Genomic DNA, 23,247 nt, shown 5'->3' on the forward strand with positions numbered 1-23,247 from the left:
TAACAGAACCCTTGATAGTTGGAATTAAAAATAAAGAGTAGGCCGGTGTCCGGGCAAAAGTTTCGTCGTGGCACAGTGTATTGAGTATACCCGTCTTTCCAGAACAACGGATACAACTTCCAATTTATATAAAGCAATTTTAGCCGCTACTCATCTTGTTCTTTATGTTCTTCTTCTTAGGGTGAGGCTCTTCGAAAAAGCCCAAGACTCCGTCAAATTTAAGTCCAAACGAGATGAAAATTGGCATGCTTCTTCCTTGAACAATTCTGTATCGATTTGGTGAATTACAATTGTGAATTTCATCAAACAACACGCATGTGGTCAGTTCGTGGTCCATAGTAGATCGAACTTGTTATTATAATCTTTCTCCGTTCCTTTATTTACAGGCTTATACGATGCCAGAATTTCTGAAGAAACGTTTTGGTGGACGTCGCTTGCGGATCTATTTATCTGCATTGGCTTTAGTATTATATGTCCTCACTAAAATATCTGTAAGTAATTATATAATTCAATGTCGCCGTGCACGTAAAAGAACCATTTTATTATTTACAATATATTATTTCATTTGAAATTGGATTGGGGAACAGGCAAGGCCTGTGTTGACACATCTCAAGAAAAGAAAGAAAAAAACATTGATAGCTGCAATTCGATAACGAGTAGGGTGAAATGCTGCCTCCCGGGCAAAATGTCTCTGCGGCAGAAACGTGGGATGTTAATTTCCATTTAATATAATCATGGACCTTAGACACACAATGCAACGATGCAAAATAGTGATTATAAGTAATTAGCGAAGACATTGAGTAACACTACCGGCTACTCTCGCGTTCTCTCGGTCGAAGTCTCGTGTATTCGTATTACTTCACGTAGCCAGTCCATGGGATTATAAGGTCCACAATATAACATCTGGAGGACACGCGCATGACCGAGTATATTCATATTCATCTGCGGAGTGTGGATCCCCATTGTCAGCGGTGCAAGGCGGAGAGTCTGACAAGGGACAACATATAGGTCTAGTGTACCCATTGGCATGCTAGTAAAAAAAACCCTGACAATTGGAATTCGAAACAAGAATAGGCCGTAGTGCTGGTGTCTGGGTAAAATTTTCCTCCTAGCACTCTGCATGACGTACGCCTGTCTTCATTAGCCCAGTCGGTGCCAAACATTTCATTTCATTTCATATTCATCTACATATAATATTAATTTACGATCATTTTTGTGGATATTACTTTTAATGCCCCAGGTCACTGCCACGCGATACCTGTGTGCTTACACTTTGCCAACAGGACTGTTTCTGCTCTCCAATGATCGGGTAACAGAGCTTCAGCCGGTGAAAATTTCAATTCACTGTTATTTGGATTATCGCAGCCTTTTTTTATTTGCATGATAGGGGGAACTGTATGCTGGTGCTATATTCATGCACGAATTAATGGGTTGGAATATTTACCTGTGTGTTGTACTTATATTGGTGGTGACAGCTCTGTATACCATAACAGGTAAGTGATTTGGTGTATACACGGGGAGACAAATCATTGGTTGGAGTAATGCTACTATTTATTTCCGCATTGACACCGTATGTTAACTTCATGTCATATCTGAAACGGATTGGCCATAGCTATGCCCATAACTTTTTAAAACGCATTTTGTGGTGTTATATTTTTCCATCAGCATAACGTCCCACATGTCACATAATTATAATCAAACTCTTGAAGACGGTTAATCGGAACGGCTTGCTATATGGAATTTCCCAAATGTAGGTCTGTTTACCCCAACCTGCCTCATTAAAATACTAATATTAACTAAAAGCCGACAGAAAATGTAAATTCATGTTCATTTCATTGATTCTAGACCACAACAAGTCAACCCAAAATGTTTTGGAATAAAGAGGGGGGGGGGGCAGAAATTAGGGGACTTAACTGTGATCTAATTCCATAGATGGATTCACACCACTAATCCTACCTGAAAGTTCTAATCTGATTCATTAATAAATCATCCCCTCTTCTTAGTTTTCTCGTTATCTATCCCTCCGTTCTTCTTCGTCTGTCTGAGGCTTATAAGCACATGTTTATGTTTTTAGGCTGAGCAAGGCTCTGGCTCACTAACCAGGGGGCCCAGGTTTCCAGCCTGGGTCTCATATACTCGGCAGTTGACTTTCAATGAAGAGTAGGCGAGAAAGTTTCCCGGATTTTCCAGGGTGTTTCCATTGGCAGTGGTGTAGGGCGAGGAGCCTGACAAGAACAGTGTCTTGTCGTTCGGGTGAAACGAAAAAAAGGTGTACACATTGGTGTTCTCGTAAGATAACCCATGTCAGTTGGAATTTGAGATAAGAGTAAGCCGCAGTGTCGCTGTCCGAGCAAATTAGGACGTTGAATGAACACCATTTAATTTCATTTTATTATTCTATAATGCTATAACGGAAGTAACACTGGTATTCATACCTTTGAAATGAATAAACCAAGAGACTATGTGATATGTTGTATTTGTTTTAGGAGGATTGACGGCTGTGATGTACACGGATACACTACAAACTGTTATATTAATGATAGGGGCTACAGTTCTAATGATTATTGGTGAGTTGGTATTAGTTTAGATGTATTACTTTAGATGTCCAGACTATAGGTAAGCTCGTATTAATTTAGATGGTAAGAATGACTATAGGTAGATAAGTTTGTTTTAATTTAGGTGCAGGATAAAGCACGCGACTAAGGTTATGCTGGGTAAAGAAAGACTGAAGAAAATAACCCGAGAAAAAGAAAACCCGAGGCCGGAAGGCTGCGGTTTTTCTTTCGAAGTTTTTTTCTGAAGTCTTTCTTCCCCATCATAACCGAAGTCGAGGACTTTATCTTGCTTATAAACCATCTATGTTTACATGTACGTAAAATGAGAATATCCCAGAATTCCAGAAATAAAAACCTTATATCATGTTTCTTATGGAAAAAAAACCCTACCATGGAAGAATAACCCGTTAAGTTTAAAGAAATCAATCAAATTCCCGTGTATATATTCAAAGCGCCCCCGACTTTCAGACCGCAAGTTATTCTGGGCATGGAATAATTCCCGTGTATATATTCAAAGCGCCCCCGACTTTCAGACCGCAAGTTATTCCGGGCATGGAATATACCCCAAAGATCAAAGTGATTTTACTTATTGGCGTTATAGGTTTATAAATGTTCAGAATGATCATGAGCAGGGTTGTGTTGATTCACATGTTCAGGAAATGCCTTGAGGTAAGGCTTGTATTTGGATGATTATATATAGTTAAGTAAAATAGTATTGATTAAGATGTTCAGTTATATTAAATCCCTTGATCCTATCATTATGAATGTATCATATACGATTTTCAATTGAAAATGAATCGGTTATTTTATTATTATTTAGGTTTAATAGAGGTCGATGGAATGACTGGTTTAATGGACAGATATATGACGGCAGCAGCAAATAGTACAATAGAGAATCAAACTTTCTACAGATGTGGTTTACCACGCAATGATTCGTTTCATATATTTAGAGATATAGAAACTGGTGATATACCGTGGACGGGTTCAGTGTTTGGTATAACTATTCTTGGAATATTGGTTTGGTGCACGGATCAGGTAAAATAAAATGTAACGAGAACCGTAAGTATTGTAATCATATAATGTAATTGAATAAAGTGATTAATAAATTAGGTTAGGTAATTAATTAAAATAAAAATGTAATGCAAATATATACTTCCATGTGATTAGATAAATTACCAATGGAATGCAATCAAATAAAGTAATAATTCAGTCTGATTAAATAAAGTAATAAAACTAATGTAATCAAGCGAAGTAATAATGTAATCAAACGACGTAAAGTAATAATGGACTGTAATAAAGTGCATTATTCATTCAAGGTAATTAAGTGAATTAATAAAGGAATGTAATTAGGTAAATTAATAACCCAATGTAATAATGAAATATACGTAAGTAAAGTAATAATACAATGTAAGTAAGTATAATAAGAAATGGAAAATAAGAAATGGAAATAAAACGAACTGGACTAATGAAGACGAGCATACGCAATACAATGTGCTATGAGAGAAATTTTGCCAGGACAGCGGCATTACGGCTTACTCTTATATCGAATTTCAACTGTCAAGGGATCTTTTACGTGCACGCCAATGCGTACACGGGACCTCGGTTTTTCGTACCGTCCGAGTGACTAGCGAATTCTTTTATTGCGTACGATTCCATCAAAGTTAACGATCCACAATAGGCGTGTCTACAAATTGTAATGTATTTATTGTAGATTATGGTACAGAGATGTTTATCAGCAAAGGATTTTACTCATGCCAAGGCTGGTAGTTTATTTGCGGCCTTTTTAAAGATAACACCCTCGGTTTTTCGTACCGTCCGAGTGACTAGCGAGTTCTTTTATTGCGTACGATTCCATCAAAGTTAACGTTCCACAATAGGCGTGTCTACAAATTGTAATGTATTTATTGTAGATTATGGTACAGAGATGTTTATCAGCAAAGGATTTTACTCATGCCAAGGCTGGTAGTTTATTTGCGGCCTTTTTAAAGATAACACCCTTCTTCTTGTGGATTATACCGGGAATGATCAGCAGGATTCTTTATCCAGGTTGGTCATAATTTTGAATGTTTAAATCCGCTTATAATATGTCATTATCTATGAATTCGGCCATCAATAACAATGATACAGCATGTTACTGGCAAGAGGATTACTAGTCTGATCCCTAAACTAAAAAAAAAGAGTTGCTCCCCATACACACCATCTTTACACCCTGCGTGATTTAATCCTGTAGATGAAGAAGCATGTGCCTCACTCAAAAAATATGTTATAGTTAAAGGAATGTTATGGATTTAACATTAGTGCCACTGGGGACGGGATTACTAGTCTGAACCCTAAACTAAAATAAAGAGTTACTTCCCTTACACGCCTTTTACATTTTGTGTATTTTAATCCTGCAGATGAAGTCGCATGTGCCTCACCAGAAGACTGTAAAGCTGTTTGTAGTAATCCAGCTGGATGTAGTAATATAGCTTATCCTTTGTTAGTGATTCGTCTCCTACCCGAAGGTTAGTAAAAGTTGGTCATAGTGAATTTTCATTTTTGACGCAACACCAAATGAAATGGGGATTAACGTCCTACTGTTCTATATGGAGACGGGTCAATGCCATACAGTGTGCTATGAGGCGTATTGTACCAGACAACGGCGGTTCTGTCTACTCGTCTTCCAATACGAACTGTCAAGGTTTTTGTAACGTACAATACGAAGGACTAGACACTGTTCCTTGTCAGACACTTTGTGCTGCGCCACTCCACTGAAACAACACTGAAAACTCTGGAGATACTTTCGCAGCTAACACAGGTACTGAACCCGGAACCACCTGTTTAGTTTCACTAGTGTCAGACTCCGCGAGCCAACATGGCGATCATAACCCCGTTAACACAGGGACTGAACCCGGGACCCCCTGTTTAGTTTCACTAGTGTCAGAATCCCCGAGTCAACATGGCCATCATAACCCCGTTAACACAGGGACTGAACCCGGGATCACCTGTTTAGTGACCGAGCCACCATAGCCCAGTTAGATCAACACAGCCCCAAATGTATTTTGTATTTATTTGTATTTTAAATATAGTGTGGGCTGAAAAGATTTATACAATCGGTTATAACGTTACATTTCATTTACCCAATGCAACCTAATACTACTAAATACCACCCAATAATAATTAAATACTACCTCATTATTGTGAACACTAACACAATATTTTAATTATATAAACAAATGAGTTAACTTGCAAAATTTGTACGGCAAATATAATTGTCAACGTCTCGCTATTACAGATATCTCCCTTGAACACACAGTACCTACAGTTATAAACAATACTGTGAAAAACCAATCTATTTGTGTTAAATAATGAGTAAATACTGTGTTATTATATTTGTCTAAAGGGGAAAATTGTACACAGTTTGTGTAGATGTTATTGATATCTATAGGGTTACGTGGACTGATGTTAGCCGCTCTAATGGCAGCCTTGATGAGTTCTTTGACCTCAATCTTCAACAGCGCCAGTAGTATGTTTACGATGGATATCTGGCGGCGATTTAGAAACAAAGCCTCCGAAAACGAACTGATGGTAGTTGGTCGTGTAGCAGCGGGAGCATGCGTGGGTTGTAGTATACTGTGGCTGCCGATACTAGAGAGTACACAAGGGGGTCAACTCTGGATGTATCTTCAAGTCATCTCATCCTGCATGGCACCACCGTGGACAGTTCTATTTGTTCTGGCTATATTTTGGAAACGTACAACCGAACAGGTAAATAACTAATTATTCCCGGCATTTGGCGGTCTTACCCAGCCAAATTGGGTCAAGTTTAAGAATTTTGGGGAGAGGTTAAGTCTCCACATAAGCACTGACCTAGGATGATGAAAATTTGGTACGTCCTAGTTTTATATAAAAAAAATACATACAATACATTAGATTTATATACAAAGTTGATTTCGCTGGGGTTTTTTGGTGTTGGTGGCGCTGGTGGTCTTCATTCGGTGTCGCTTGTGGCATTCTGGTGTTTTTGTTTCTGAGGAAAAAGGAGCACATTTGAGAGCCACATTAGTGTGTTTCCTACTAAGGATTGGATTTTCGAAAACAATGAGTTTTTTTCACTATCCCGGGGTTAGGGCGAGGTATTCTTTTAACTAGTTGATTTTTTTTACTAAGGGTTAGGGCTAGGGTTTGATATATTGTTTGCTTTGGCTTAGGGTGAGAACTGGTGTTATTTAGTCTAATTTACTGTGCACTAGGATGTTCAGATTTTTATTTTTAGAATATGCAATTATAAGTTTATGTGTGAAGAGTTTTGGGTGATTTTCCTGGAGATCAGTATAGTGTTTTCTGATGATTTTGGATGCACTTGCTGCTACTGGGACTACAAAAGGGGCTATTCAGACCTACAGGGCGGGGGCTGTTCTTTTCAACTTATCAATTCAGAACTTTTCTCTTGTTAGCCTAAACGTTTTAATGTCTTCTATAGTTTCAAGTTCGCTCTTAGTCTTGTCTATTGGCGTGACATTAAGATCAGAAATGTCATGATTTGGTCGGTTGATGTGAATTGAGACCAGTTTGTCTTTTTTGGTGACTACTAGTATATCTGACCGATGACCGTTAATTATCTCCTACGTCTTGTTTGTCACACTGTCTACATGAAATTAGATAAATTATGTTTGAACTACTGCATGAAAGTTGATCTAATATTAGGAATTGTGTGCCAGATGTTCTGTTATGGAAATGGTCGGATATGTTTATGATTTTGCATGTTACACAACTTGGGTGACCACAAGGTTTGGTTTTAACTCCTGGTTGCATATTATTTGTTTCTTTGGCGGCAAGTTCAGCTAGAGTGTCTTTGTATACGTCGGGGGTAGCGTTTGGGGTATCCCCTTTCTCATAGTTTGCTAAATACCAGCGTACATTGAGATTTTATGATGCCAGAGAAGGCATGTTTTGGGTGAAAAGGGTTTTTGAATAATAATTGACGTGTGTTGGTTTCTTTGAAAAATAATTTAGTTCCCAACTGGCCAGAGTTATTGGTGTTGCTACTTTTAAAAACGGTAGTGTCAAGGAAATCTATGCTGTTACGACGTCCATTTGCGGTTAATTTGACAGAGGGATGATGATTGTTCAGAATGTTGAAAAATGTCCACAATTCGGCTAGTGTGTACGTCATCTAAAAACGTCCATCTGGTTTTAATGGGCAGAGTGACAGAACTTCTCTTTCCAACTCCGACATCAAGAGAACTCGGGGCAAATCGTTTTCCCATCGCAGTTCCTGAAAACTGGAGGTATACGTGGTCGTTGAAAGACAAGTCATTCCTCCGCAGACAAATGTCGAGTAATTTGAGGATTCATTCGTCATGTCGGAATGCTTGCGGGTCCCTAAGAAATGCTTTCCTAACTGCTTCAACTCATGTGGTATTATCGATGAAAGTGTACATGCCCTGTACGTCGATGGGACTCTTCAGCTGTTTGATTTTGTGAATAAAATCGTTAGTGTCTTTAAGGTAGGATGGGTATTGGCATGCTAGGGGTAATAAAAAAATGGTCTATATATTGTGATACGTTGTATGATTTGCTGCCACATCCTTGGGTAATTTATTAGGTATAAAGCATTCCGTTTCTGGATTTTTATGTATTTTTGGTAGCGTATAGATATGTCGTTATCGGCAGTCAGATTTAGCGGATACATAATAATATTTTTTTGCTGTTATGTATTCCTTGTCTTGCAATTCATGTACGATACGATGTTGTTTTTTAAGGTTGTGGTGTCCTTAAAGATGGGGTGGTCTAATTTAGTGTAATGTTTAGGATTACTTAATTGTGTTTCTGTCTCAGAGAAATAGTCAGTGCGATTTATTATGACACAACACGAGCCTTTGTCGCTTTTCGTAATTATTATGATTTTGTCTTTTTTGAGGATGTTTAATGCTATTTTTGTTGTTCGGTTGAAATTTGGTTTTATGATTGTGGTTGAAGGGATGATATTTCTTCTGTGTTCATTTCGTCGAAAGTTTTAGAATGGCTGGTGATAATGACTTTTTAGGTGGTTTACGTGTGGATTTTTCTGTGAGCAATTTTTTACCTCTGCCGGGTTTGTTCCTAAAAAAATGGGTCAATGAAAGGGTTCTTTAGAAGCGATCGATTGCCTGGCTGATGTGGTCTATGGGTGTTATTGTGGGGGTTGGGGTGAATTTAAGGCCTTTGTCAAGAATGTTTATTGCTAGGGGGCTGAGAAGTCTGTCGCTCAAATTGTCCTAAAGACGGGTTCTCATTTCTTTCCCTAATCCTAGTTTAAATCCATCATCTAGCAGTTGGTGATCTCCCTGGCTGTGCCTGGGCTCCGGTGGAAGGCGTCGTTACCTTTCAGTTCTATTTTGCCCTTGAAGTTTGGTAGTGTGGTGGCGTTTGGTGAAGGTGCAATGAAGAGCAATTGGTTGTAGCTGATGATGTTTTGGTAGGCGATCGGATTTTCTTGTCGGAGTCGGGAAGAAGTGGAGATCTGTGTGGTGAAGAGCTTTGTCGTCGGTAAAGCTGCTTTGGTCACCTTGAGTAGATCTGGCATCTGCTCGTGTATCCTTGGTTCACTTCCCTCCCTCTTATTGAGCCCGACATGCATCACTATTTCCTCTGATGCAAGGTCCCATGTAGTTCTGGAGAATCTGTTTGATGTGGCTGATCTTGGCTACAGAATAGCTATGGATCTCCCAGTCCCCGTCGTAGGACACAATCCTAGCCAGGTTAGAGGATCCAATAACCAAGGCCTTTGCCATGACGGGTGATAGGTACCATATATCCTTCTCGTCTTTACCTTTGTGGCTGTGGGGGCTCTTTAGTGATAGGTTGAGTGATTGCCTACATCTGGTAGAAGATCTGGTAGCGATTCTAGGGTTAGGAATGATGGGCGATCTAGGGGCCAGACAGTTGACAAGTGCGTTCAGTGGCGATGTAGATCCCGAGGAAGTAGGTGAACTGCAGACACAACCCGGGGTGAACTGGTTGGTCTAGCTGCATGCTTCGAGGGAGTGTTAATGCATATGCCTTCTCCAGGGGATAATTTTCTTTTGATGGGTGTCTTTCGTATTGTTGTGTCCCGGAGAAGGTTGTGTGTAATGTGCATTGGTGATGGGAGAGGGTGGGTGACAGATTTAGGGACCGTGGACAGGAGATGATGGAACTCTGTCTTCACACTATCCTGAGGTCTCTTGCCCTAGGACTTCTTGGTCCATGCTAGGGCGTGGCTCGAGTACTCTTGTACAGCATCTCTTGTGAAGTGACGTGACTTCAAGTACTCCAGTTTCTCCGCTAGCATGGTTTGGTAGTGTGTCGACAACGATGAGGCGACGTCCTTGACCCATTTACCTCTCGAGACCTTTGCCCAACCATGAAGTTAGCCTTATGAAATATATCGATCTAGCCGGGTTGGATTGCCGAATGGTTAAACGCGTGCCCTTTAGAACAAAACGTCTACCATTGAGTTAAGTGGTGTGGGTTCAATAGCCCAACTCACTTGATTTGATATTAAAATTTGTGTTTTATTTCTTGCAATGTCTACGCCGTTTTTCTTTTCCCATGTTTGTCTTGCAATGTGAGCGGTTCTCTAGCACTTACAATCAGTTCTTCGTGAACAGACATTATAGCGACGGGATGATAAACATATATATTTTTTTCAGGGAGCTTTCTGGGGATTAATGGCTGGACTAGTGGTTGGTATGATACGTTTAGGTTTAGAAATCTATTTTACGGTGCCATTCTGTGGTAGTGGTGATGCCGATACCAGACCTTTGATTCTCAGTAAAGTTCATTTTTCACATTTTGCCATCATCATAGCTGGTGTTTGTGGGATAGTTACAGTATTAGTTAGTTTATTAACTGAAGCAAGACCCGATGAAAAGGTAGGGTTATATTATTGACTGGTTAGGGTTAACTGGTATTTATTAACTGAAGCAAGACCCAGCGAAAAGGTATACAGGGTTATATTAGTGATTGGTTAGGGTTGACTGGTATTTATTAACTGAAGCAAGACCCAACGAAAAGGTAGGGTTATATTAGTGACTGGTTAGGGTTGACTGAAGCAAGACCTAGCGAAAAGGTAGGGTTATATTAGTAACCTATTCGCAGTCATACTCAGTAATTAACTGAAGTAATAGATAGAGAGAGAAAAAGAGAGAGAGAGAGAGAGAGAGAGGGGGGGGGGGACCATGTACAAACGGGGTATCGAAACCTTGACAAACCCAATGATTTCTCGCACAGGCGTTAGACCACTAGACCCCCCCCCCCCGCCAACACACACACACACTAATTCTTATAAACGTAGCTGTAATAGCTATATTTATTTATGGACCAGGAACCGTCGTGTTGTTCTTCTTGGGGAGGGTAGAGGGAGAGAGAGAGAAATGGGGTTTAACGTCCACTTGACACAAACTAGGTCATTTCGGGACTAACATATGGTTTAATTTTATTTTAGTAATTCGCTTGTGCGTAGGGGTCTTTAGCAGTGGGAGGAAACCGGAGGACCCGGAGAAAGCCCACGAGGTTGGACAGGCGACCCTACTCCTTGTCACGTCCAACCGGGGATTCGAAACCACGCCAGTCGACTCAATGACAGACTTTATGATACAGCGCGCGCACGCTAACCATTCAGCCATCCACCCCCCCCCCCCCGAGGGTAGAGGGGGTACGTGCGATGTTCCTCGACAACAATAGCTCCCGTCTTCATTAGCCCAGGTTAGGAGCAGAACAGTAGGACGTTAAACTCCATTTCATTTCGACAATAGCTTAAGACTCCGCCAAGTGAAGAATAATCAACATGAAACTTGGCATGCGTGTTCCATGGACAATTGCGCTTTCATGTTTATTGTGACGTCACAATTACAAGATGGCTGGTACTACGTTATGTACGGCCGCCATTACGTCATGCTCGGTTCCTAGTCCATGTATTACGCTCGTAGTTGTTCTTCAAGTAAGAGTTACCTAGTGACTTAGTTTATTATTATTCAATAAACTGGGTCGATTTATATAATTTTAAATCAACCCAAACCAGCGATAAACAACCCTGTTAGCTTATATAATGACAAGAATATATGTGTCACTCTGTAGATATCCCAATTCGTTGATTGAACAGGTAAGCAGTAAATTGTTGTATCTCTCTGTCGTTTTAAAATAAGTTTTGAGGTTGCAAAATTTGATCATATTAACTGCGAAAAAAAATATAGCTTTAACTTCATCTTCTTGTCTTTAGTTAAGACGAGTCACGTGGTGGACAAGGCATGACTCCGCGGAGCCAGATATAACTGATTCAGAAGACGAAGATGATGAAAACGAGGCTATGACGAAAGCTAACAGTGATACTGATTTAACAACTAAAATACCCCCTGTGCGTTTAAACCAGGGTGACCACCATCACCAAGCATCTCTTAACGGCAACGGAATAGAAACAATCATAAGTAAGTATACTGGCCCTATTCCTGGGCTGCGGTGTACGAGTGTTCTAACGTTTGCTCTTCCGATGCGTTTTGTGGGATTCCGTCAATATTTTTACCGAATTATATATATAGCATTTTGTTGACTTTTAGTTAATGTTTTCCGGAAAAAATTTTTATTTCATTTTTTACTTCAGTGAAAATTCAGTTTTAAAGATTTTTTTTATCAATAGGTATTAGGATTAAATATTAACTGAAACCTATTCTGATATATGGATGCATTGTAAAAATTTGTTGGGGCATGCAGCATATAGGGGACATGTGTTACTTTAACAATATTGCCAGAATACTTGTTATTGTTTTAAATGTTCATAAAATATTATTGCGTATCGTTCTGTCTTGTGAATGGCGGAGCGTGGCGATATCATGACAAAATAGTGCGATTGGTAGCAGTTTAGCAGTCATGTTTAAAGGTCAACAGATTGCCAAACGCGTGCTTATTTACTAAACCTAAATCATAACTGTTAGCTAATTGATTAACTTTTTTTTATTATGTGCAGTAGCTAAGAAATCTTATCAAGACATTTTAAAGAATTGGTTGTGTGGAACTGAGACGGACAGGAAACCGAAGTTATCAGCCGAAGAACGCGCCATTATCAGACAGAAGATGACGTCATTATATGAAAATCCACGAAAAAAGAAAATATTGGACGTTTTAGGGTTAATACTAATGTTATTTACGGCTTTTATGTTTGGGATTTATTTCTAAAGATATTAAAATCTTCAACTATTGGTTTTAACTTTAAATTTGAAAGCGTTTTAACTGTATAGTCAGCTAATATATTAAATTCAGTCTTTCCTTAAAACCGGTAGTTAGGCCATTTAATTTAAAGTAACGTTGATACCGATATTGATATCACTTCAGCTAACATTGATACCGTTGTGACAGTTTTGAATTGTGTGTTTGTACCTGGGCACTTGCGCATGTCCGAAACTGTTGTTAGCGTTAACAATGGAACTATATCTACATCCGGTCGTGTTAGATGTTTCCTGATCAGTTCAGGAAAAAGTATTACGTATTTGGTTAGAGTTTTGTCATTAATAAACATACTTGTTGTGATTAGCTGTTTTAGTGATCAGTAGTTACACGATCAACGGATCTAAGTTGATTGGCTTGAAATTAATACTTCTATCGTTCGTGATTTGTTGCCGTTGTTTTTTTTTAGTGATTAGTCGTTACACTTTTTGATGTTTTAAAATTAACTATTTTGCAGATTGAATATTGGCCTTTACACATTGGCGTGCACGTAAAAGATCCCTTGGCAGTTGGAATTCGATATAAGAGTAGGCCGTAGTGCCGATGTCCGGGCAAAATTTCCCTCATAGCACACTGTATGGCCTATGCCCGTCTTCATTAGCCCAGGTTAGGAGCAGAACAGTAGGACGTTAAACTCCATTTCATTTCATTTCTCACATTTGGCTCCACTTACCATTTGTCTGCGATATCACGATAGATGTAAGCGGATGTTAAACCCCAAGGAACGAGCCAATGGACGCTATAGGAGCTGCGGGTGAAGCGCTATAGCATTATAGGAGTTGTAGGAGTCTTGGACTAAACATAAAAAGTGGACATATCTAACGGAACATCAAACGTAATGTGTTGGACTCAGACTAGTAATTATTTCCCTTATTTCATGACGGACGAATGTAGTGCGAGTTATAAATAGACAATTTTTTCCTTAATTTTTTCCTCCCCTCTTCCTGCATTTTTGGGTTGACTTTTCTATCTAGAATTGGAGAAAAGGGATCAAATTTGTAATTTCATAGCAGTTTTGGGTAATACTGATGATATTACAGCAATCATTGTGTCGGAAGTGAGATTTTCACCCCAGTCAACATCAAATCCCCGTAGCAAAAAATCTAAACGGTCAACCCCATACAAAATTATGATGAGGATATTGCCAAATGTGGTCCCCATTGTGCCTATAAAGATTGGAACCAACGGAATGTTGAGCAAAAAGCTACAGCCCGTGATGTTACAGCCATTATTGAAGTCAATGGGCAAATAATTACTAGTCTAAGACGTGTTGTCCTATAACTAGTTGTCTCCGACTTCCATTCACAAACCATTTTACATGTATATAAGCTTATTATTATTAATGATTTTAATAAAGAGTTCTGGTGGGCAGGGGGCACAACTGTGTTAATTGACGAATAAGCCAGATAAAAGGTCACAAACAGAACTCATTGTCATAAATCGATTGAATTCAAACAGCGATCTTTAGTTTTCTGTGTTTCATTTCGCATGTGTTTAATTACTAAGATTATATTATAACAGTCTTTATGGAAAAATGCATTCTTTTTTATATATTTACTTTTTACTTTAGTTACTTGGGATAATTAGTGTCTTTCGTGTTGAGGGGTTGGATGGCCGAATGGTTAGCACGTGCGCGTTGTATCATAAGGTCTGTTATTGAGTCAACTGGCGTGGTTTCGATACCCCATTTGTACGTGACAAGGAGTTGGGTCGCCTGTCCAACCTCATGGGTGTTCTCCGAGTACTCCGGTTTCCTCCCACTGCTAGACTCTCTCTCTCTCACTCTCTCTCTCTGTCTCTCTCTCTCTCTCTTTGGGTTTACCGTCCTATTCTTTTACTCTAACACTTAAATTACATTAAGGTCATTATCAACCCAGAAAAGTATGTCGTAAAACCCCATTTATTTCATTTCAATATTGATTTAAACAATATTTTATTCAAATAAGATAAGTGTTGTATACATATACAATTCTGAAGGTAAGGATTCAAAAACAAGCCAAGGCTTATATTAATTCGTCTCCTTATATATTAAGTATACTACAAATACAACTGTGATATATACACTTCTCATACAAATACATTTAACGGTACAATATTTAATATTCACACTAATCGTGCATGCAAGTAATTTAACAGTTAGTGTCACTTACATTGCCTTACTATTTCATAATACGCTTGCCTTGCATCATGTTTTGTGGACGTCAGATGTATATTAACCGAAAAGTAATTAATTTAGATGGTATTTTACGATGGTTATTGTAGTCTTTTAGATAAATGTATAAATGTGTGGACTGTATTGAAAATGTGCGTATTTATTTGTAAGGTATTATTGCTATCACCATTGGTTAACGTTTGTAAGTTAATAAAAATATTTGGTAATGTATTTATAGTTTGGAATCTAACATTGGTAAATTTTGGACAATATAATAAATAATGTTCCGTATCCTCTATGTAGTGGCCACATGAACATGCTGGGTTGTCCGTTAAGTGCATGACGAATTTATGGTAGTTTAAGTTACTTTTATTGTGACGCAGTTTTGTATGGATTATTTGAGAAGAACGCTTTCCGGTGTAAAAATATTTAGGTACTAATTTATCATCATTGGTTAACTGTGCTTTAAAAAGTTTTATACTAGGGCATGCTTTCATATGCTCGGGTAAATTATTCCAGTCTTTTATTACGGACGGTAAAAAGGAGTTTTTATAAAATGTAGTATTAGCAAGAATATTTCTATATAGTTGTGAATTCCGCGTTTCGTAAGGGTTTACGTCCGAAGATTTGTGAGGAACTAGAATAGACAAGTAACCTGGAGTTATTTTATTCACCATTTTGTAAAATAAAATTAGTTTATGACGATATCGTCTAGTTTCAAGCGAAGTGAATCCGGATTCTTTATACAATAGATAATGAGATGTACCTCTCACTAATCCAGTAATTGTTCTAAGTGCATCAAGGTTTAAGTTTTCAAGTACAGTACTTTCGTGTTTAGTACAGTTATTCCAGATTACGTCACCGTAATCGAATAACGGTAGTATAAATGCTTTATATATTGTCTCAAGAGACCTTCTGTTTAAACGATATTTTAAACTTCTGAAACAATCTATAAATTTACTCACTTTAGTCACAATATAATTAATATGAGCAGTCCAATTACAATTACTACTTAAATAAACTCCCAGATGCTTGTGGTCTTTGATATCAGTTAGTGCTGTTCCATCAAAGTAAAGATCAATACGGGTAGGGTTTTGTTTTCTCGAGAATGTAATAGTTTTTGTTTTCTGCGGATTAAAGTTAATTTTCCAACTTTTCGACCAGTTACTTAGTTTCTTTAAGTCTTCATTTAGAAGGGATTGACATCCTATTGGATCATCGATTACCATGTATAGGGACGTGTCGTCCGCAAAAAGACGGATATTTGCATTTATTCCACGCGTAATATCGTTTACATAAATCAAAAATAGAAGAGGCCCGAGTACCGAGCCTTGTGGTACTCCAGACCTTATCATGAGGACATCAGAGCTTTGATTGCGGATTACAACTGACTGTTGACGGTTTTGTAAGTAATTTTCAATTAATTTAAGTAATTTTCCCCGAATACCAATAGAGTTTAATTTATAGATGAGACCCTTGTGCCAAACACGGTCGAATGCCTTACTAACATCACAGAATATGGACTTTACTTCTTTACCGTTATCAAGCGAACGACAAATTTGGTCATATAAGTCAACCAATTGGAAAATTGTAGAGTCATTACTTCTGAAACCAGATTGGAGCGGAGTCAAGATATCATGACTAATAAGAAAATTGTTAATATATTTAAAAATACATTTCTCAAAGATTTTACCTAAGGTTGATAATAGAGATATTGGTCTATAATTTTGAGGGTCATGTCTGTCACCATGCTTGTGGATCGGTACTACGCTGGCTTCTTTCCAACAGTTGGGAAAAGTGACGTTATCAATTAGGAAATTGAAAAGTTTGGTTAAGGGTCTGCATAAGCTTTTAGCACACGATTTTAATATCAAATTATTTATATTGTCAGGCCCGGGGGCCTTTTTAAGGCAGACTGAAGTTAATATATCATGCACTTCGGAAGAAGTCATCAATATGTATTCGATGGAGAAATCATTAAATGGTAATGTCGGCGGCTCATCGTCTATGTCGCTTAGTTGGTTGTTACTAACAAAGACATTATTTAAAATATTTGCCTTATCGTTCGTATCGTAAAATATCGTGTTATTAAAATGGAGAGGAGGTATTTCTTTGATCGAGTTACCTTGTTTAATGGAAATTGATTTGACAAGTCGCCACCAATTATTCTCACTGAAATTATTCTCTGAAATGTTTTGGTCAAGTTTATCATAGTATAATTGTTTCGATTTGCGAATTTCAGAAATAACAAAGTTGCGATACGATCTGAAATTTTCCCAAGATTCATACGTGTTATGACGTTTCGAGTGACGATGTATACGGTTTCTTTTGCGTATGATTTTCCTCAAATGACCATTCATCCACGGCGCATCACGAGGGCGTATTATCACGGTTTTGTGTGGGGTGTAATCTTCAATGGCTTTAATCAACACACCAGAAAAGGCATCGGTCAAATTATTAGAGGATTCGTCTATCTCAAAAATACTTTGCCAATTTAATGCTTCAAGGTGCCTATTCAATTCTTCAAAATCAATTTTAGAATATGACCATATAGTTCTAGTGTAGTTTTTCGGTTGGGGGTTATCAAAAGTAAGAAACACTTTAACCGGGCAGTGGTCGCTCAGGCTTGCTTCAAGAACATTTGTTGAGTAAACGAAATCGGGACAGCTAACTAAAACGAGATCCAGTAAAGTGGAAGAGTGGGGTGTGATTCGTGTTGGGTCTCTAACGAGTTGGGCTAAGTTAAAGCGTTTTATAATATCAAATAATCTGGATGGTGTATTTAACCTAAGGTTAACGTTAAAATCGCCTACAATAAGACAAGGTTTGTTTTCAGCTTTAGCTAGTGAGACACTATTTGCTATTCGGTCCCAGTAATCAATGGTGGAGCTAGGTTTCCTGTAAAAACAGCCAACGAGAACGGTTTTAATCTTAGTTTTGATCTCAACCCATACCGCTTCAAGATTTGGTATATGAAGATCAGGTCTAGGTTTGTAAAATAGAGAGCTTTTAACATAAATCCCCACCCCGCCAAATCCATCATCACGGTTACGTAGTACAGGTAAATGAAAACCATCTATGTTTAAGTTTTCTACTTTTGAGTCTTTACCTAACCATGTTTCGGAAAATGCCAAGATATCATTATCGGAAAATTCTGCTTGTATAAGATCAAGTTTCTGTGAGATACTACGTACATTTAAGTATAAGAGACTCAGATGTTTATCTGGTCCCGGATTGGGCTGTATGTTGCCACTAAGTAAAAGTAAGGTATAAATTATTAATGACAAAATAATCGTATTTTCAATACCGACGGAAGTAGGTATAATACATCTGACATTTTCATGAGCAAATATAACTGTAGTATGAAAGGCATGTAATACTTCTTCTGCCCATTTCTTCAATAAGGCTATTTCATTAGCGATTGTTTTGAAATGATGCTTTGTTTTAAACAAATGGGCGAAGAAGAAGCAATGTTAAATGTGACAACAGATATTAAGTAGCACGAAATTTTAGATGGAGAAATACAATAAAGTTGGTAATTTTAAAACAATGCGTTGATGTTATATGTTGTGAAGTGCACATAATAAGGCATATTAGATTTATTTTGAAGGTAATTAACAAAATAACGGAAATGAACAGTAAAATCTTTTGAATAAGACAATAATTACTAAATATAAGAAGATAACTAATAGAGTAACATATGTACATATTTCCCAAGTATTCTCTTGGGTTTCTTATCAATCAACAGTAGGGTAACATGTGAAGTTTAAGGCTCGGAGCGATTATGGTGTATCCTACAAAACATATGCAGGGACCCCTATCTGAAAAACCACATTATGCTGTTTCAGTATATAGTTGCTGCTAAAGTTGTGTTTTAATAGATTATTTCATATACACGCTCTTAACAATAGGATCAATTCATCAACAATATGACGATAGTAGGGGCATGCAAGAAACCATAATGTTATATTTGCACTTTAAATAATTAATTGGTAGGCAGTCTTTGTTCTACAAGCTTCAATATATTGGGCTGGTGTACTTTGTTTTTTGGAAGAGTGACTCTTTCGTCCAGGCCTAGTGAATTATAACAATATGTAATGATATAACTTTCGTTGACTTGACGATTTTATGTGCAAGTGCAAGACTAATCCATTGGTTTAAGGTGACAGTACTCACAGGCAATTCTAATAAAGAATAAAGTATAGATTGACATGTAACCCATGCCATTTAACCTATGACAATTAATTTCATACACGTGTATGTTTATAAACAAGGTTGTTTATTTTGATGATGGCCTAGTTAATTATAACAACACATGTTAAGAAAACATCTGCTGACCTATAACGATTGTCTATGCATGACTAATTCCGCAGTTAAAGTGGCAATACTACACACTATAACAACGAGTAAGGTTTAAATGACATACAACCTATGACAAGTTTGTACGAAGCATATTTAGAATTTTGTACAGATCACAATTTATATGTGGTATTCCCTAAAAAGTAATGATCCATACGTTGTACTAAAATATAGTTGCCAGCAGAATGTGCCACGGAAAAGTTGGTGGATTTCAAGGGACTGCATTTGTCGAAATTAATTTGTGTTTGTTTGATATATGGATACACTATTCCATTTCTTATTTCAACAAGAAAATTTTTTTTTTTTAACCATTTAATGGTTATACATGGAATTCATTAATCGTCACTAGTATTATCGGCATCGGTGTTCATTGCTGCACCACGTTCAAAATTTTGTGCTTGAGGTCGTATAACCACTTTAAGCCGTGTTGTTTCTTTGAAATTATCAAGTTCTGTTTGAGATTTGATAACTTTGATGGAGTCGTCCCTTAATTTCAGGAATATGTTGCCATCGCGGGTCCACGAAGAATTAATTTTCTTTTCTTTAGCCATTTGTCTCGCATCATATGCCAATTTTGCTCTTATGCGGGTGAGATCTTCATTTACTGATATCTTATGTTTGTTGAGGTGTTCAGGTAATGCACTGTAGTTAACGGTTTTAAGTTTTTTAGCGTTAATAATGAATGCACGTTTAGTTGCATAGCCTTTGAAACGGACTATTATCGGGCGTGGTTTGTCTGTTTTATGGTACCGAGCTGGTGCACCCACTCTGTGGCTCCTGTTAATATCTGAATGGTCAATGTCGACCCCAAGTATTTTGCCAACATCTATGACGATATCATCAGTCGTTTCTTCAACAAGTTCATTGACCCCCGAGATCCGTATCCCCTCCCGTCTCCCATATTGCTCGAGATCATCTAATTTATCATTTAGTTTCGTTATTTCAGCGTCTTTGGTCCTGACAATTGATTCCAGTTGTGTTGTTCTATTTTCGAGCTCTGCGACCCTCTCACACAGTTTGTTAGCAACTAGTGATGCCACGGCATTAGCTATTTTCGATATGATGGCGTCATTATTGAGGACATTCATTATGACATGTTCATTTATTGATACTGAATCCATCAAAACTTCGTCGTCTGTATTTGATTCACTCCTGCTTTTCAAACGCTTGGGTTCAGATTCAGGCGGGCTGGAGGACGAGGAGCTGGTGAACAGTCCTCGCTTGAACAATTTCTCCATTCAAAGTGCAGAGCCACAATAACAAAGATAAGGATTGTTTGTACTTACAAGATTGCCTTTTTCCAGGTAAAATAAAACAGACAAATCCACACAGGTAACACACTATAATTATATGTAAGCTTTCACAGTTTCATGCCATAATTTTATTGCATTTGTTGGCGACACAGATGAATGGGGTGAGGAGTTGAGTTAAGTCCGTGCAGGATGACGTCATCATTGAGTAGACAAACAAACAACTTGAAGAACTTCTACGTTTTGGCTATTTTCATAAATTACCGCCTTTACTTTCAAAAAAGGGATTTAGTAGGGATATCACAATACAAGTGACCACATTTTGTAGGAAATAAACATATTTTCACAGAGTATATTATTGTGTATGAGCCATTTTCACATGTTGTTGTGGGAGACCAAGTTACATGCGTCTAACCCCTTCCGCCATTGTCACTATATATCTGCCATAATGTATCTGCCATATAATATTAGCGCAATAGATCTACTTTTATAACTTAACATCTAGACCCAAGGTGACTCAATGAATACGGCGCTTTCCCTTTACCAGGGGGTCCGGGGTCCTCTCTCGGTGTTGGCCGAGACAAGTTCCTGGTCAGTGGTGCAGGATGGCGGGTCTGGCAAGGAAAGCGTCTAGTCCTGCGATGGAAAGGAAAACCGAGGTGCCATGTACACACCCATGTGCACGTAAAAGAACCCTTGAGAGTTGGAATTGGATATAAGAGTAGACCCTAGTGTCGCTGTTCCGGTAGAATTTCGTCCCTAGCCCAGTCGGTGTAGAACAGTAGGACGTTAAACCCCTTTTATATTTTAATTTTAGTTCATATGGTAGCTAGCGCTAGGGCTGGTAGCTGCCATACGTTGTGTTTAAATAACATGGTGGTTTATGTAGAAATGACCTTGAGGCTTTTTATTTTATTTCATGGCGGCATTGTTTTTGTTGGTCAATGTTTACTAACGAAAATAATTTTGTATTGATGTGTAACCATTGACAACGGTCACAATTAGATTGATTGGCAGATGAAATAGTCTATAATGAATAAGAAATTACACGGCCGTTCAAATCTAAACAAATTCAATATGTATTGTGTTATTAATAATTGGAACTTTAGTCTTATTGATATTTTGCTCGACATCGTCCATATTGGAATTGTTATTCAGTGAAGGACAATGCGCTCATTAGGTTGATAGTGTATAGTGTGAGTTATAATGAAAGGTATCATATATTCTAGGTTTAATACGGAAGGTTTGAAAGCTTATTATGTTATATGTCTGTATATTAATGGAAAATGATATGAAATGAAATGGGGTTTAACGGCTTACTATTCTGCTCCTACTGGGCTAATAAAGACGGGCTATGAGGGAAATATTCCCCGGACAGTGGCGCTATACTCTCCTCCTATTTCGAATTCCAACTGTCAAGGGTTCTGTTACGTGCACGCCAATGTGTACTCGGTACCTCGATTTTGCGTCCCATACGTTGTCCCTTGCCAGACCCTTGGTCCTACGGTATATTAAAGGGTGTTAGACTGAAATGGGCTAATATGCCCCGACAGCGGTGCTACGGTCTACTCTTATTTTGTATTCCAACTATCAAGGGATCTTTTACGTGCATGGCATTCTGTACGAAACCTCGGTTTTAGGTCCCATCTGAATAACTTGGCACCGTCTTTGACATTCCAGTTGTCATGCGCCAATATGACCCCTTTGTGAATTTAATACGCGCTCTTCATTAATATAATATGAGACCGTTATTAATTTTATTTGATACCTTTACTAATTTTATATGATGCCGTTATAACTTTATTAAAATATGATACCGTTATTAATTTAATATACCTTTATTAATTTAATACGACCCTTTATAAATTTGTAAATATACGATACTTTTATAAATCTATTAAGATTCCTTTACTAATTTAATGCGAACCCTTTTTTAAATTTAATACCAGACCTTTATACATTTAATATGATGCCTTTAATACGGTACCTTTAATACGACCGTTTTATAATTTAATACGACCGTTTTATAATTTAATACGACCGTTCTATAATTTAATACGACTCTTTATAAATTTAATACGACCCTTTCATACGATACCTTTATTAATTTAATACGATCCTTTTATAAATTTAATACGACCCCTTTATAAATTTAATACGACCCTTTTATAAATTTAATACGATACCGTTATTAATTTAATACGACCTTTTTAAAAATTTAATCTCATATTTTTAAATATTAAAAAAATCTTTATCAAAGAGACATTATCACTCCCAGAAGGAAATAAATGTAAAGAATTTGATAGAATATCGTGTTCAAAATATCCCCTACATTCCCAGACTTTTGTTCACCTTATTTGAATTATGATGTAGCCCTTTATAAAAAATTTTGTTCTGTTAATGTATGTAATATATAAATAAAAACAATATGAGAAATTTTTTTTTTTTTTGTTTTTGTTTTTTTTTGTTTCTGGATCAAAGATATTTCTCATAAACAGTGATTGGAAGTTGAGTAAATTGTTAACTTAAGTCTGAGAATGTTTTGTGAACTCCAATCTTGTGGGTTTTCTCCGGGTACTCTGGCTTCCTCCCACTGCTAAAGACTCCTACCCGCAAGCGAATTATTGAAATAAAATTGAACTATATGTTAGTCCCGAAATGACTCTCTCGCTTTGTGAACTCCGAGATTGATGATTGTTAAACAAAATCA

General features: G+C 37.6%; 1 protein-coding gene across 1 annotated transcript; it reads left to right on the plus strand.

Moving 5' to 3' along the window:
* Nucleotides 1-395: 395 nt before the first annotated feature.
* LOC126829359 (sodium/glucose cotransporter 4) lies at nucleotides 396-12,782 on the plus strand. Its single transcript, XM_050559170.2, has 10 exons — nucleotides 396-491; nucleotides 1,388-1,493; nucleotides 2,487-2,567; nucleotides 3,376-3,590; nucleotides 4,466-4,601; nucleotides 4,952-5,059; nucleotides 5,983-6,302; nucleotides 10,211-10,432; nucleotides 11,779-11,983; nucleotides 12,520-12,782. Exons 1-10 carry the CDS (start codon nucleotides 396-398, stop codon nucleotides 12,726-12,728), a joined length of 1,698 nt encoding a protein of 565 aa, XP_050415127.2. The 3' UTR covers nucleotides 12,729-12,782.
* Nucleotides 12,783-23,247: the final 10,465 nt, after the last annotated feature.

Source organism: Patella vulgata, chromosome 8 (assembly GCF_932274485.2).
Source record: "Patella vulgata chromosome 8, xgPatVulg1.2, whole genome shotgun sequence".
Lineage (NCBI taxonomy): Eukaryota > Metazoa > Mollusca > Gastropoda > Patellidae > Patella > Patella vulgata.